The sequence below is a fragment of the Mizuhopecten yessoensis genome, unplaced genomic scaffold (genome assembly GCF_002113885.1).
Source record: "Mizuhopecten yessoensis strain PY_sf001 unplaced genomic scaffold, ASM211388v2 scaffold6523, whole genome shotgun sequence".
Classification (NCBI taxonomy): Eukaryota; Metazoa; Mollusca; class Bivalvia; order Pectinida; family Pectinidae; genus Mizuhopecten; species Mizuhopecten yessoensis.
Genome location: NW_018406592.1, coordinates 418,956 through 435,362, shown reverse-complemented (window position 1 = coordinate 435,362; position 16,407 = coordinate 418,956). Strand labels below are relative to the sequence as shown.

Sequence of the window (16,407 nt, the reverse complement as noted above, 5' to 3'; positions counted from 1 at the left end):
TTATCGAACTTGTCCGAGGTTTCATGGTAATTAAACTTGTTGTGAAGTTTGAAGTTAATCCGTTAATAATTACTCGAGATATCGAGCGGACACTGTTTTGGCAAGTAAAGGGGCATAACTCCAGAAATTATGGTCGGATAATGGCGGTTATCGAACTTGTCCAAGGTTTCATGGTAATTAACCTTGCTGTGAAGTTTGAAGTTAATCCGTTAATAATTACTCGAGATATCGAGCAGACATCGTTTGCCCGCCCGCCTGCCCGCCCGCCCGACAGGCGTATAAAAAGGAAAAAGGTAAACTGTCTGTACAACAGAACAGAATCAACACACAGGGACAAGAAAAGCTGAGGAGAAACCAGAACAATAAACTGATTGTCAATACCCAGGGACAAGAATAGACGAGGAGAAACGAGAACAATAAACTGATTGTCAATATACAGGGACACGAAAAGACGAGAAACCAGAACAATAAACTGATTGTCAATATACAGGGACAAGAATAGACGAGAAACCAGAACAATAAACTGATTGTCAATACACTGGGACAAGAATAGATGAGAAACCAGAACAATAAATTGATTGTCAATATACAGGGACAAGAATTGACAAGGAACCAGAACAATAAACTGATTGTCAATACACAGGGACAAGAATAGATGAGGAGAAACCAGAACAACAAACTAATTTTCAATACACAGGGACAAGAATAGACGAGGAGAAACCAGAACAACAAATTGATTGTCAATATACAGGGACAAGAATAGACGAGAAACCAGAACAATAAACTGATTGTCAATACACAGGGACAAGAATAGACGAGAAACCAGAACAATAAACTGATTGTCAATACACTGGGACAAGAATAGATGAGAAAGCAGAACAATAAATTGATTGTCAATATACAGGGACAAGAATACACAAGAAACCAGAACAATAAACTGATTGTCAATACACAGGGACAAGAAAAGCTGAGGAGAACCCAGAACAACAAACTGATTTTCAATACACAGGGACAAGAATAGACGAGAAACCAGAACAATAAACTGATTGTCAATACACAGGGACAAGAATAGACGAGGAACCAGAACAAACAGTAGGGCAGACTGTCGGTACCGTCAAACAGTAGGTCAGACTGTAGGTACCGTCAAACAGTAGGTACTGTCAAACAGTAGGTACTGTCAAACAGTAGGTCAGACTGTAGGTACTGTCAAACAGTAGGGCAGACTGTAGGTACCGTCAAACAGAAGGTCAGACTGTAGGTACCGTCAGACTGTAGGTCAGACTGTAGGTACCATCAAACAGTAGGTCAGACTGTAGGTACCGTCAAACAGTAGGTCAGACTGTAGGTACTTTCAAACCGTAGGGCAGACTGTAGGTACTGTCAAACAGAAGGTCAGACTGTAGGTACCGTCAGACTGTAGGTACCGTCAAACAGTAGGTCAGACTGTAGGTACCATCAAACAGTAGGTCAGACTGTAGGTACCGTCAAACAGTAGGTACCATTAAACAGTAGGGCAGACTGTAGGTACCGTCAAACAGTAGGGCAGACTGTAGGTACCGTCAAACAGTAGGTCAGACTGTAGGTACTGTCAAACAGTAGGGTAGACTGTAGGTACCGTCAAACAGTAGGTCAGACTGTAGGTACTGTCAAACAGTAGGGTAGACTGTAGGTACCGTCAAACAGTAGGTCAGACTGTAGGTACTGTCAAACAGTAGGGCAGACTGTAGGTACCGTCAGACGGTAGGGCAGACTGTAGGTACCGTCAAACAGTAGGTCAGATTGCAGGTACTTAGATATCACTGTCAACCTCGGGTGCCAGTGATACCCTCGGGGTGACCCCTTGGGTGACAGTGATACCCTCGGGGTGACCCTAGGCACTGTCACACTCTAATAGATGTAGTATTTATATATTTCTTTTCACAATGTTTTACACTTACCCGAGGTACAGAGAGTACAGGGGACACAACTCCAGCTAGTTCCATGGTACCTGTGTTTATCGTCAGATGACCATCCAGCCGCGATATCAGCTGGTTTATCTCCCCCTAGAACAAGATCAATTGACAAAAAGTTTTAGCTTTCTAAGGATTATATTTCTTTTCTGTATACTGTTTATGATAAGTTGTCTTCAAAACAAGACTAGAACCAGGACTAACTCAGTTTTACAACCAACCTACACCAGACTGAACCAGGACTAGCTCAGTGTTATCACCAACCTACACCAGACTGAACCAGTACTAACTCAGTGTTACCACCAACCTACATCAGACTGAACCAGGACTAACTCAGTGTTACCACAAACCATACCAGACTGAACCAGGACTAACTCAGTGTTACCACCAACCTACACTAGACTGAACCAGGACTAACTCAGTGTTACCACCAACTTACACCAGACTGAACCGGGACTAACTCAGTGTAACCACCAACCTACACTAGACTGAACCAGGACTATCTCAGTGTAACCACCAACCTACACCAGACTGAACCAGGACTAACTCAGTGTTACCACCAACCTACACCAGACTGAACCAGTACTAACTCAGTGTTACCACCAACATACACTAGACTGAACCAGGACTAACTCAGTGTTACCACCAACCTACACGAGACTGAACCAGGACTATCTCAGTGTAACCACCAACCTACACCAGACTGAACCGGGACTAACTCAGTTTAACCACCAACCTACACCAGACTGAACCAGGACTAACTGAGTATTACCACCAACCTACACTAGACTGAACCATTACTAACTGTTTATTACCACCAACCTACACTAGACTGAACCAGGACTATCTCAGTGTAACCACCAACCTACACCAGACTGAACCGGGACTAACTCAGTTTAACCACCAACCTACACCAGACTGAACCAGGACTAACTCAGTATTACCACCAACCTACACTAGACTGAACCATTACTAACTCTTTATTACCACCAACCTACACTAGACTGAACCAGGACTAACTCAGTGTTACCACCAACCTACACCAGACTGAACCAGGACTAACTCAGTATTACCACCAACCTACACTAGACTGAACCAGGACTAGCTCAGTGTAACCACCAACCTACACCAGACTGAACCAGGACTATCTCAGTGTAACCACCAACCTACACCAGACTGAACCAGGACTAACTCAGTGTTACCACCAACCTACACCAGACTGAACCAGGACTAACTCAGTGTTACCACCAACCTACACCAGACTGAACCAGGACTAACTCAGTGTTACCACCAACCTACACCAGACTGAACCAGGACTAACTCAGTGTTACCACCAACCTACACCAGACTGAACCAGGACTAACTCAGTGTTACCACCAACCTACACCAGACTGAACCAGGACTAACTCAGTGTTACCACCAACCTACACCAGACTGAACCAGGACTAACTCAGTGTTACCACCAACCTACACCAGACTGAACCAGGACTAACTCAGTGTTACCACCAACCTACACCAGACTGAACCAGGACTAACTCAGTGTTACCACCAACCTACACCAGACTGAACCAGGACTAACTCAGTGTTACCACCAACCTACACCAGACTGAACCAGGACTAACTCAGTGTTACCACCAACCTACACCAGACTGAACCAGGACTAACTCAGTGTTACCACCAACCTACACCAGACTGAACCAGGACTAACTCAGTGTTACCACCAACCTACACCAGACTGAACCAGGACTAACTCAGTGTTACCACCAACCTACACCAGACTGAACCAGGACTAACTCAGTGTTACCACCAACCTACACCAGACTGAACCAGGACTAACTCAGTGTTACCACCAACCTACACCAGACTGAACCAGGACTAACTCAGTGTTACCACCAACCTACACCAGACTGAACCAGGACTAACTCAGTGTTACCACCAACCTACACCAGACTGAACCAGGACTAACTCAGTGTTACCACCAACCTACACCAGACTGAACCAGGACTAACTCAGTGTTACCACCAACCTACACCAGACTGAACCAGGACTAACTCAGTGTTACCACCAACCTACACCAGACTGAACCAGGACTAACTCAGTGTTACCACCAACCTACACCAGACTGAACCAGGACTAACTCAGTGTTACCACCAACCTACACCAGACTGAACCAGGACTAACTCAGTGTTACCACCAACCTACACCAGACTGAACCAGGACTAACTCAGTGTTACCACCAACCTACACCAGACTGAACCAGGACTAACTCAGTGTTACCACCAACCTACACCAGACTGAACCAGGACTAACTCAGTGTTACCACCAACCTACACCAGACTGAACCAGGACTAACTCAGTGTTACCACCAACCTACACCAGACTGAACCAGGACTAACTCAGTGTTACCACCAACCTACACCAGACTGAACCAGGACTAACTCAGTGTTACCACCAACCTACACCAGACTGAACCAGGACTAACTCAGTGTTACCACCAACCTACACCAGACTGAACCAGGACTAACTCAGTGTTACCACCAACCTACACCAGACTGAACCAGGACTAACTCAGTGTTACCACCAACCTACACCAGACTGAACCAGGACTAACTCAGTGTTACCACCAACCTACACCAGACTGAACCAGGACTAACTCAGTGTTACCACCAACCTACACCAGACTGAACCAGGACTAACTCAGTGTTACCACCAACCTACACCAGACTGAACCAGGACTAACTCAGTGTTACCACCAACCTACACCAGACTGAACCAGGACTAACTCAGTGTTACCACCAACCTACACCAGACTGAACCAGGACTAACTCAGTGTTACCACCAACCTACACCAGACTGAACCAGGACTAACTCAGTGTTACCACCAACCTACACCAGACTGAACCAGGACTAACTCAGTGTTACCACCAACCTACACCAGACTGAACCAGGACTAACTCAGTGTTACCACCAACCTACACCAGACTGAACCAGGACTAACTCAGTGTTACCACCAACCTACACCAGACTGAACCAGGACTAACTCAGTGTTACCACCAACCTACACCAGACTGAACCAGGACTAACTCAGTGTTACCACCAACCTACACCAGACTGAACCAGGACTAACTCAGTGTTACCACCAACCTACACCAGACTGAACCAGGACTAACTCAGTGTTACCACCAACCTACACCAGACTGAACCAGGACTAACTCAGTGTTACCACCAACCTACACCAGACTGAACCAGGACTAACTCAGTGTTACCACCAACCTACACCAGACTGAACCAGGACTAACTCAGTGTTACCACCAACCTACACCAGACTGAACCAGGACTAACTCAGTGTTACCACCAACCTACACCAGACTGAACCAGGACTAACTCAGTGTTACCACCAACCTACACCAGACTGAACCAGGACTAACTCAGTGTTACCACCAACCTACACCAGACTGAACCAGGACTAACTCAGTGTTACCACCAACCTACACCAGACTGAACCAGGACTAACTCAGTGTTACCACCAACCTACACCAGACTGAACCAGGACTAACTCAGTGTTACCACCAACCTACACCAGACTGAACCAGGACTAACTCAGTGTTACCACCAACCTACACCAGACTGAACCAGGACTAACTCAGTGTTACCACCAACCTACACCAGACTGAACCAGGACTAACTCAGTGTTACCACCAACCTACACCAGACTGAACCAGGACTAACTCAGTGTTACCACCAACCTACACCAGACTGAACCAGGACTAACTCAGTGTTACCACCAACCTACACCAGACTGAACCAGGACTAACTCAGTGTTACCACCAACCTACACCAGACTGAACCAGGACTAACTCAGTGTTACCACCAACCTACACCAGACTGAACCAGGACTAACTCAGTGTTACCACCAACCTACACCAGACTGAACCAGGACTAACTCAGTGTTACCACCAACCTACACCAGACTGAACCAGGACTAACTCAGTGTTACCACCAACCTACACCAGACTGAACCAGGACTAACTCAGTGTTACCACCAACCTACACCAGACTGAACCAGGACTAACTCAGTGTTACCACCAACCTACACCAGACTGAACCAGGACTAACTCAGTGTTACCACCAACCTACACCAGACTGAACCAGGACTAACTCAGTGTTACCACCAACCTACACCAGACTGAACCAGGACTAACTCAGTGTTACCACCAACCTACACCAGACTGAACCAGGACTAACTCAGTGTTACCACCAACCTACACCAGACTGAACCAGGACTAACTCAGTGTTACCACCAACCTTCACCAGACTGAACCTGGACTAACTCAGTGTTACCACCAACCTACTCTGAATGATTCCATCATGCAACTTTATCCTCGGGTCATGTGACTAACAGCAATTCACGAATCTTGTAACTTAGAGTGATCACTAGATCATGTGAGTTCTGGTAGCCCTTAGAATGTGTGACTGGATCTCAGGATCAGTCCCAAGCACGGCCTACTTAAGAAGGTAACTATTTTGTTGATTGACAATATTAAAGTACTTCTTAAAACTATAATTTTTACTTTTCTTTCTTAAAAATGTGTTTAATATAGAAATTTACATTGACAGTCAAAATTTTAGAATTCTTGAAAAAAAGTTATACAGGCATTTTGGTTTGATAAGAAAAACATTTAAGAAAAAGATTAGAACTTAGCCATCAGTTCAATAGGTAAAACAGTACTTCTTTCACTCTCACTACAGTTTGAATGAAAGCAGTTCTACTTCTTTCTTAACAATTATCTCACAAATAAGTTTTGGTTCTATTTTCATTCTTACCGAATATTTATCTTCCAGTTCCTTGATTTTGGCATCATAGTGAGATTCGAGAGATGCAAGCTCTGTCTTGTGCTTCTCATTTAAACTCTCTGTGATTTCCATGACAAACTGAGCACGGTTCTCGTCCACATCGGTAGACACAGGTTCAGACACTTCCTGTTTGGAGTCTGACACTTCCTGTTCGGAGTCTGACACTTCCTGTTTGGAGTCCGACACTTTCTGTTTGGAGTCCGACACTTCCTGTTTGGAGTCCGACTCCTGAGTTATTGATTCCACAGAAGAGTTGACAAGCTCATTTTGAAGCTTGGTAATCTCCTCCAGGTGGAGCTGTTCTAATTCATGCAGGCGAGTCTCGAACTCAGCCTGAAGTGTTTGGCGACAATCGCCAATGTCACTCTCATGTTGAGACTGTAGATCGTCCAATTCCTGTTGTTGCTGTTCTATCATTCGAGTCTGTATATGGAGCAGAAAAAGGCACAATTTGATACAGATCTTCCATCTGACAAACCCACACAAAAATGTTTCAATATGTTAATTGAACAAATTGAATTTATTATTTCTGTTAGAAACTTTCTGTTCATGTGTATAGTGTCATCAATCACTTACGTGGTCAGAAATGTTAACCCCAGGAGGCTTCTGATATTATTGTCAACAGTAATTAAACTTTTCTAAGAAAAACTATGAATAATGTCATTTAAAAAAGGGACTGAAACAAGTGCCTGTAATAGCGGGTTGGTTGTGATTTTGAGGTGGTCATTAGATAAGTTGGTTGCTAGGTGAGGTTTTCACTAGATGAGGTGGTCATTAGATGAGGTGGTTGCTTGGTGAGGTGTTCATTAGATGAGGTGGTTGCTAGGTGAGGTGGTCGTTAGATGAGGTGGTTGCTAGGTGAAGTGGTCATTAGATGAGGTGGTTGCTAGGTGAGGTGGTCGTTAGATGAGGTGGTTGCTAAGTGAGGTGTTCATTAGATGAGGTGGTCGTTAGATGAGGTGGTCGCTAGGTGAGGTGGTCGTTAGATGAGGTGGTTGCTAGGTGAGGTGGTCGTTAGATGAGGTGGTCGTTAGATGAGGTGGTTGCTAGGTGAGGTGTTCATTAGATAAGGTGTTCATTTGATGAGGTGTTCATTAGATGAGGTGGTCGCTAGGTGAGGTGGTCGTTAGATGAGGTGGTCGTTAGATGAGGTGGTTGCTAGGTGAGGTGTATGTTAGATGAGGTGGTTGCTAGGTGAGGTGGTCATTAGAAGAGGTGGTTGCTATGTGAGGTGGTCGTTAGATGAGGTGGTCGCTAGGTGAGGTGGTCGTTAAATTATCATGAGGAGACTAAGTGAGGTTTCACTGTAATTTGGCTTTAGATACATGTGACCCATTTAATGACCTTTTTATTTCAAGTGTTCTACATCTTTTAACTCTAAGGACAATAATCTGCTTTCTATATAGACCTTTCAGACACAAGTGACCTACATACTGACCTTTCAGACACAAGTGACCTGTATACTGACCTTTCAGACACAAGTGACCTGTATACTGACCTTACAGACATAAGTGACCTGTATACTGACCTTACAGACACAAGTGACCTGTATACTGACCATACAGATATAAGAAACCTACCCAGGGGCTGTAGTGACATAGATACTGACCTGTTCCGATTCAAGTGTTTCATCAAATTCTTGTTGCATCAGAGTCTTGGCCATTTCCAGTTCGGTGTCGATTCTATCCCGTACAATATCAGCCACCTCAGGAGCATCTCCACTCCGAACACCTGTCAAATCACAGTTATCTCCCTTTACATCTAGATACCTTAATACTGCTGCTGTATGGTCACATCATCACAGTTATCCCCCTTTACATGTAAATACCGTAATACTGCTGCTGTATGGTCACATTATCAGTTATCTCCCTTTACATCTAGATACCTTAATACTGCTGCTGTATGGTCACATTATCAGAGTTATCTCCCTTTACATCTCAATACCATAATACTGCTGCTGTATGGTCACATTATCACAGTTATCTCCCTTTCCATCTAGATACCTTAATACTCTTACTGTATGGTCACATTATCACAGTTATCTCCCTTTCCATCTAGATACCTTAATACTCTTACTGTATGGTCACATTATCACAGTTATCTCCCTTTCCATCTAGATACTGTAATACTGCTGCTGTATGGTCACATTATCACAGTTATCTTCCTTTACATCTAGACACCTTAATACTGCTGCTGTATGGTCACATTATCACAGTTTTCTCCCTTTCCATCTAGATACCTTAATAAGGCTGCTGGAGGGTCACATCATCACAGTTGTCTCCCTTTACATGTAGATATCTTAATACTGCTGCTATATGGTCACATTATCAGTTATCGCTGCTGTATGGTCACATCAGTTATCTCACTTTACATCTAGATACCTTAATAAGGCTGCTGGAGGGTCACATCATCACAGTTATCTCTCTTTACATGTAGATATCTTAATACTGCTGCTGTATAGTCCCATTAACATATCTCCCTTTACCTCTAGATCCCTTAATACTGCTGCTGTATGGTCACATCAACATATCTCCCTTTACATCTAGATACCTTAATACTGCTGCTGTATAGTCACATTAACATATCTCCCTTTACATCTAGATACCTTAATACTGCTTCTGTATGGTCACATCAGTTATCTTCCTTTACATCTAGACACCTTAATACTGCTGCTGTCTGGTCACATTATCACAGTTATCTCCCTTTCCATCTAGATACCGTAATCCTGCTGCTGTATGGTCACATTATCACAGTTATCTCCCTTTCCATCTAGATACCGTAATCCTGCTGCTGTATGGTCACATTATCACAGTTATCTCCCTTTCCATCTAGATACCGTAATACTGCTGCTGTATGGTCACATTATCAGTTATCTCCCTTTACATCTAGGTACCGTAATACTGCTTCTGTATGGTCATATCAACATATCTCCCTTTACATCTAGATACCTTAATACGGCTTCTGTATAGTCACATTAACATATCTCCCTTTACATCTAGATACCTTAATACTGCTTCTGTATGGTCACATCAACATATCTCCCTTTACATCTAGATACCTTAATACTGCTTCTGTATAGTCACATTAACATATCTCCCTTTACATCTAGATACCTTAATACTGCTGCTGTATGGTCACATCATCACAGTTATCTCCCTTTACATCTAGAAACCTTAATACTGCTGCTGTATGGTCACATTATCACAGTTATCTCCCTTTACATCTAGATACCGTAATACTGCTGCTGTCTGATCACATTATCACAGTTATCTCCCTTTACATGTAGATACCTTAATACTGCTGCTGTCTGGTCACATTATCACAGTTATCTCCCTTTACATCTAGATACCTAAATACTGCTGCTGTCTGGTCACATTAGCAGTTATCTCCCTTTACATCTAGATTTAATACTGCTGCTGTATAGTCACATTAACATATCTCCCTTTACATCTAGATACCTAAATACTGCTGCTGTCTGGTCACATTAGCAGTTATCTCCCTTTACATCTAGATGCCTTAATACTGCTGCTGTCTGGTCATATTATCAGTTATCTCCCTTTACCTCTAGATACCTTAATACTGCTGCTGTCTGGTCATATTATCAGTTATCTCCCTTTCCATCTAGATACCTTAATACTGCTGCTGTCTGGTCACATAATACTCTTACTGTATGGTCACATTATCACAGTTATCTCCCTTTACATGTAGATCCCTTAATACTGCTGCTGTCTGGTCATATTATCAGTTATCTCCCTTTACATCTTGATCCCTTTATACTGCTGCTGTCTGGTCTCATTATCAGTTATCTCCCTTTACGTCTAGATACCTTAATACTGCTGCTGTCTGGTCACATTATCCCAGTTATCTCCCTTTACATCTAGATTCCTTAATACTGCTGCTGTCTGGTCACATTAGCAGTTATCTCCCTTTACATCTAGATACCTTTATACTGCTGCTGTCTGGTCTCATTATCAGTTATCTCCCTTTACGTCTAGATACCTTAATACTGCTGCTGTACGGTCACATTATCAGTTATCTCCCTCTACATCTAGATACCGTAATACTGCCTTTACATCTAGATACCTTAATACTAATACTCTTACTGTATGGTCACATTATCACAGTTATCTCCCTTTACATGTAGATCCCTTAATACTGCTGCTGTCTGGTCATATTATCAGTTATCTCCCTTTACCTCTAGATACCTTAATACTGCTGCTGTCTGGTCATATTATCAGTTATCTCCCTTTACCTCTAGATACCTTAATACTGCTGCTGTCTGGTCACATTATCAGTTATCTCCCTTTACATCTTGATACCTTTATACTGCTGCTGTCTGGTCTCATTATCAGTTATCTCCCTTTACATCTAGATACCTTAATACTGCTGCTGTCTGGTCACATTATCAATTATCTCCCGTTGCAGCAAGATACCTTAATACTGCTGCTGTATGGTCACATTATCAGTTATCTCCCTTTACATCTAGATTTAATACTGCTGCTGTATAGTCACATTAACATATCTCCCTTTACATCTAGATACCTTAATACCGCTGCTGTATGGTCACATTATCACAGTTATCTCCCTTTACATCTAGATACCTTAATACCGCTGCTGTATGGTCACATTATCACAGTTATCTCCCTTTACATCTAGATACCGTAATACTGCTGCTGTATGGTCACATTATCACAGTTATCTCCCTTTACATCAAGATACCGTAATACTGCTGCTGTCTGGTCACATTATCATGTGTTGGAGTAGATTTCACTCGTATGTCAGAGTCGTCTCCCCTAACATGATAATCGGCAGGTATTGTTCCCCTACACCAGGACAGACTTTTACATTCCTAATTATGACGGACACCTAGATGTGGAAAGTTGTTTTTTCTCTAATCTTATTCTTTGTGACCAAGAAAATCAAGTTAATTCTCTGCCCTTCATTTTCCAAAATGAAAACTAAATCCTCTAAAAACATTTTTTTTTGTAATTGCTCTTTCAGAAATGTGCAGTCTCTTGAAATGAATGTTAATTTGTTCATAAAATTACAGTAGTTAAATATCTCAGGGTTCTGATGACCCCAGATCCCTGTAGCTTTACTTAACCAATTGATTTAAAACAAAATGAAGGATACATTCGTTTCTTATTTAGAGGCAAAGGATGTAATCTTACTCCAAGTCTTGAATACTGAAAACTAAGTAATAGATATATATACTTATTCTCTGTATTTTTAACATAACATAAATAACCTTGTTTTTCGCTGGGTGGAATATTAAAAGAGATTGATTTCATATTGGTAAAGGTAGCCCATATATGTAGCTATTATGCATTACCTGTTTGTAAGGAAAACTTTAACAATAATACAAAAACACACATAAGAAAAATTGTTTTTTACTTACTTTCAATTAAATTTTCGTATTTCTCCTCAATTTCGTTCAGTTTCATTTGATGCCCCTTCACCAGATCTTCCTTTTCAGTTTCAAAACTTTCTTGTAACTCCAGTCTTAGTAAATCCATTTTTTCTTCAAACTCTCGTCTAATTTGGGACACATTTTCATCGTACTCCCTTGCATATTCCTGTCGTACTTTATCAATATCAACACTAGCCCGCGAAGACACTTCAATATCTTTTAATTTATTTTCATGATTTGTTTTCATTTCACTTAGTTTCTGTTCTGTACTTGCCTTATCTGACATCAAATCCTCTAACTGATCTTTTAGAGCCTCCATGTCTTTTTCATATTCGTTGTTTTCAGCCGTGACCTGTCGTAATCGATCATCCAATGCAGAAATCTTTTGTTCATACTCGGCTCGCAAGAAGGAGAGCGTGTCCTCCTTAGCCCTGGAGATTTCCTTAAACAGTCCAGCCACAGTTTCTGAATCTGTGTCTTGTGTGGTATCCTGTGTGGTATCCTGTGTGGTATCCTGTGCAGATTCCGCCTCATCGCTTCCAGGCGTAACATCCTGAGAAAGCGATTCGTCCTCAGTTTCGTATGACATTGCACTTCCCCCTGCTGGTGAAATATGACCTCCTCTTGGTGTTTCTGTTTCCGACTCTCTATCACTTTCCATAGAATTGTCCGACTCCTGTCTGCGTGACCCAATTTTGTCTTTCGAAACTTCCACAACTGTACTTGCCTTTGAACTTGCTGCATCCTCGTCGACACGAGAATCTACAATATCAGACTGAACTTCCTGTGACAAAAGTGACACTTTCTCTGTGTCCGTGTCTTTATCCTCTACGTCTGGTGTTGCGTCAGAGGCCCGTGATCTAACATCTAATAATTTTTCATCAAATTCCATATGAAGTTGCTGGATTTTATCCTCATAACTTTTGGCAATTTCCTTAATTTTCTCCTCGTGATCAAATGCTAAATCTGCTGCCTGTCTCTTGAGTTCAATCTCTAGCTGAACTTTGAACTCTGACTGGAGTGAGCCCACCTCTATATGTTTCTGGTGGTCCAAGTCCTCAGTTGCGCCTTCCAGTGCCTGAAGGTGTTGGTGCTGTAACTCTTCGTACTGTTCCTCCAGCATGCGTTCCTGTTCCCGTGACGCGTCCAGTTCTACCTGTATATCAATCAGCCTTGACGTCATTTCATCCATCTCCTTGGAATATTTTGTTTCTGATTCCTTCATGTCTTTAGCACATTTTTCCTCAACTTCACACTTTTCTTTCTCTAGGGTGACTATTTTATTGTCTTTTCCCATCAGAATCTGATTCATTTCGTCCAATTCTTTGCACTTATCACTTAATTTCCTCTGAATGTCTGACAGGGCCGAGTCACTCTCTTCGTATCGTTCCTTCATTTCACCTATCTGACTAGTTAGTTTCTCAATAGCAGCGTCCTTTCCTGCTAGTTTTGATTCAAGTTCACTTACAACATTTGGAAGATTTGAAGACACATTATCACTTATCACATTTTCATCACTAGGGGTCAATGTCGGTAGAACTTCCTGTTGAGCATGTGCAGAGGAAGCTTCCTGTTGAAGAGACATGAGACGGTCAATCTGTTGCTGGTGCTGTACCCTTTCCTTTGAGAAAGATTCCTGGAGAGAAAGTAGTTTTTGTTCGTAGACTGACTGTAATATTTCTAGTTCCTTGTTGTGCTGTTCTGTGACAGTTAAGCGTAGAGCTTCACCTGGAAATAAAAAAAAAAAATTGACACATATTTTAAATTCTTAGATGTTTTCTGTGTGCACTTTATTGAGAACTCAATACCGGTAATGTTTTCTGAAGAAATGATTTCACTAATGGGAGGGGAAAAGTGACAAGTTTCATGAATCTCATTATGAAATGGATATAGAATTTAAGATCCTTTTCATCACATCAATTTTGGCGAGTATTGTAAAAAAGAAAATGTACTTATCATTCTTGTAGTCTAAAACTATAGGTATTTTCTTTATATAAATATAATCTGACGTGATTAAATAACCATTTGAGGATGTCACAGTACTGAACAGGTTTTACTGTAGCAGCTTAAGGTAAAACTTAAAGCTGTGTTTCCTTCAAGTTCACCCTTTTTCTCTTTTCAGTTAATTATATATTGTTATTATTAGGATTGGAAAAATCACTGTATTTAACATAATGTTTACTAAAGTCTGAAACTAAACCTGTCCAATTTGAAAGTCGTCGACTGGTCCATGACCTGGAAGAGTAAGTATCAGAATGCATTGCATTTTCCCCTGCTCTTTAAACCACATATACCAGTTCCAATTAAACAGTGGAACCTACCGATTCTTCTGAACATCTGCATGTCTGCCGTCTGTGTAAATTACAAAGATGGCATAGAAAAATCTAAATACATGTGTGACCTTCTGCCAACAGTGTATCGTGAATGTGTTGTACGGGACACGGAGCTTCCTCACACTCCCATCCACAACAAAGGAATTATATACCATAAGCTAAGCATAGATCAAGCTAGTTTTGTTTGGAGGGAGAGTAGGGTTATAGAGTCTGGGGTTCACCATCAGATTACCAGTCATATCAATAATGGATGATCAATATGTGCTAGTGTACAAATATAGATCGTGTTCTAGTTCAGGTGATCTAAAGATACCGTTGATACAGCTGTCAAAACACAACAATAGATAGTGTTCTAGTTCAGGTAAAGATACCATTGATTTAGCTGTCAAAACACAACCATAGATAGTTTTCTAGTTCAGGTAAAGACCCCATTGATACAGCTGTCAAAACACAACCATAGATCGTGTTCTAGTTCAGGTAAAGATACCATTGATACAGCTGCCAAAACACAACCATAGATAGTTTTCTAGTTCAGGTATAGATACCATTGATACAGCTGTCAAAACACAACCATAGATAGTGTTCTACTTCAGGTAAAGATACCATTGATACAGCTGTCAAAACACAACCATAGATAGTGTTCTAGTTAAGGTGATCTAAAGATACCATTGATACAGCTGTCTAAACAGAACCATAGATAGTGTTCTAGTTCAGGTAAAGATACCATTGATACAGCTGTCAAAACACAACCATAGATAGTTTTCTAGTTCAGGTGATTTAAGATACCATTGATACAGCTGTCAAATCAGAACCCAAAAGAATGGATATTTACACAAATGATAACAAAGATGTCACTAACTGTCCAACATTTGGCTATCATGAATTTACCAATGATCTTTACCAGTAAACCATTAACAAGTTTAAACCCAAAACTAGAAACTCTCTTAAGCTATTCATAAATAAAAGAGGTTTTTCACAGGAAATGAGGCTTCTACTACCTGATGCACAGTGATCCTACGACTAAAACCTTTCTGAAAACTCTCACCTGTTTGGGACTCGACCTTGGTCTGGGCTAAAACCTTTCTCAAAACCCCACCTGTTTTGGACTCGACCTTGGTCTGGACTAAAACCTTTCTCAAAATTCTCACCTGTTTGGGCTTGACCTTGGTCTGGACTAAAACCTGTCTCAAAACTGTCACCTGTTTGGGACTCGACCTTGGTCTGGACTAAAACCTGTCTGAAAACTCGCACCTGTTTGGGACTCGACCTTGGTCTGGACTAAAACCTGTCTGAAAACTCTCACCTGTTTGGGACTCGACCTTGGTCTGGAACTCGCTTATCTTGTCCTCGTATGTTTTCTGGAGGTCCTCCATATCATGCTGCATCTTCTCCACTTCCTGTGTGTGGGAAGCCATGCTTTCCGTACGCAGGGCCAGAAGCTGTTCATACTCTGTGAGCATTGCTGCGCGCAGTGCGATAATCTCCTCCCGCTGCGCCTCCAAAGTCTGTCGCACATCTGAAACGAGGAGAACGCCATGGTAACGGTTTAAGGTTGTGCTACACTGAACATTGGTATATATAATTTTAACACAGTTATTACCTTTCAGAAAAACTAACATTTACAAAATATATTGTTTTTCAGATCTAGCTTTGAAATCAAAGGAATATAAATTGTTAGAATTAATTTGTTCTGGTAAACAACTGAAGTTCCTACATAACCAGTGATAGAATGAAATAACATGGACATTAAGGTATGTCCCAGAATGGTGTGTACAAGAATTCCCACTCAATGATCCCTGACCCAAACCACGAAATACACAACAGAATTCCCACTCAATGATCCCTGACCCAAACCACGAAA

General features: G+C 41.7%; 1 protein-coding gene across 1 annotated transcript in view; it reads right to left on the bottom strand.

The window, feature by feature from the left end:
* LOC110452280 overlaps window positions 1-16,407 on the bottom strand; it is a 149,030-nt gene that overhangs the window by 18,656 nt on the left and 113,967 nt on the right. The window contains exons 11-15 of the mRNA XM_021500694.1: window positions 15,850-16,062; window positions 12,202-13,941; window positions 8,413-8,534; window positions 6,774-7,226; window positions 1,938-2,042 (exon numbers count right to left, since the gene is read on the bottom strand). Of these exons, the coding sequence (XP_021356369.1) occupies window positions 1,938-2,042; window positions 6,774-7,226; window positions 8,413-8,534; window positions 12,202-13,941; window positions 15,850-16,062 (2,633 nt within the window). The remainder of the gene's footprint in view (window positions 1-1,937; window positions 2,043-6,773; window positions 7,227-8,412; window positions 8,535-12,201; window positions 13,942-15,849; window positions 16,063-16,407) is intronic.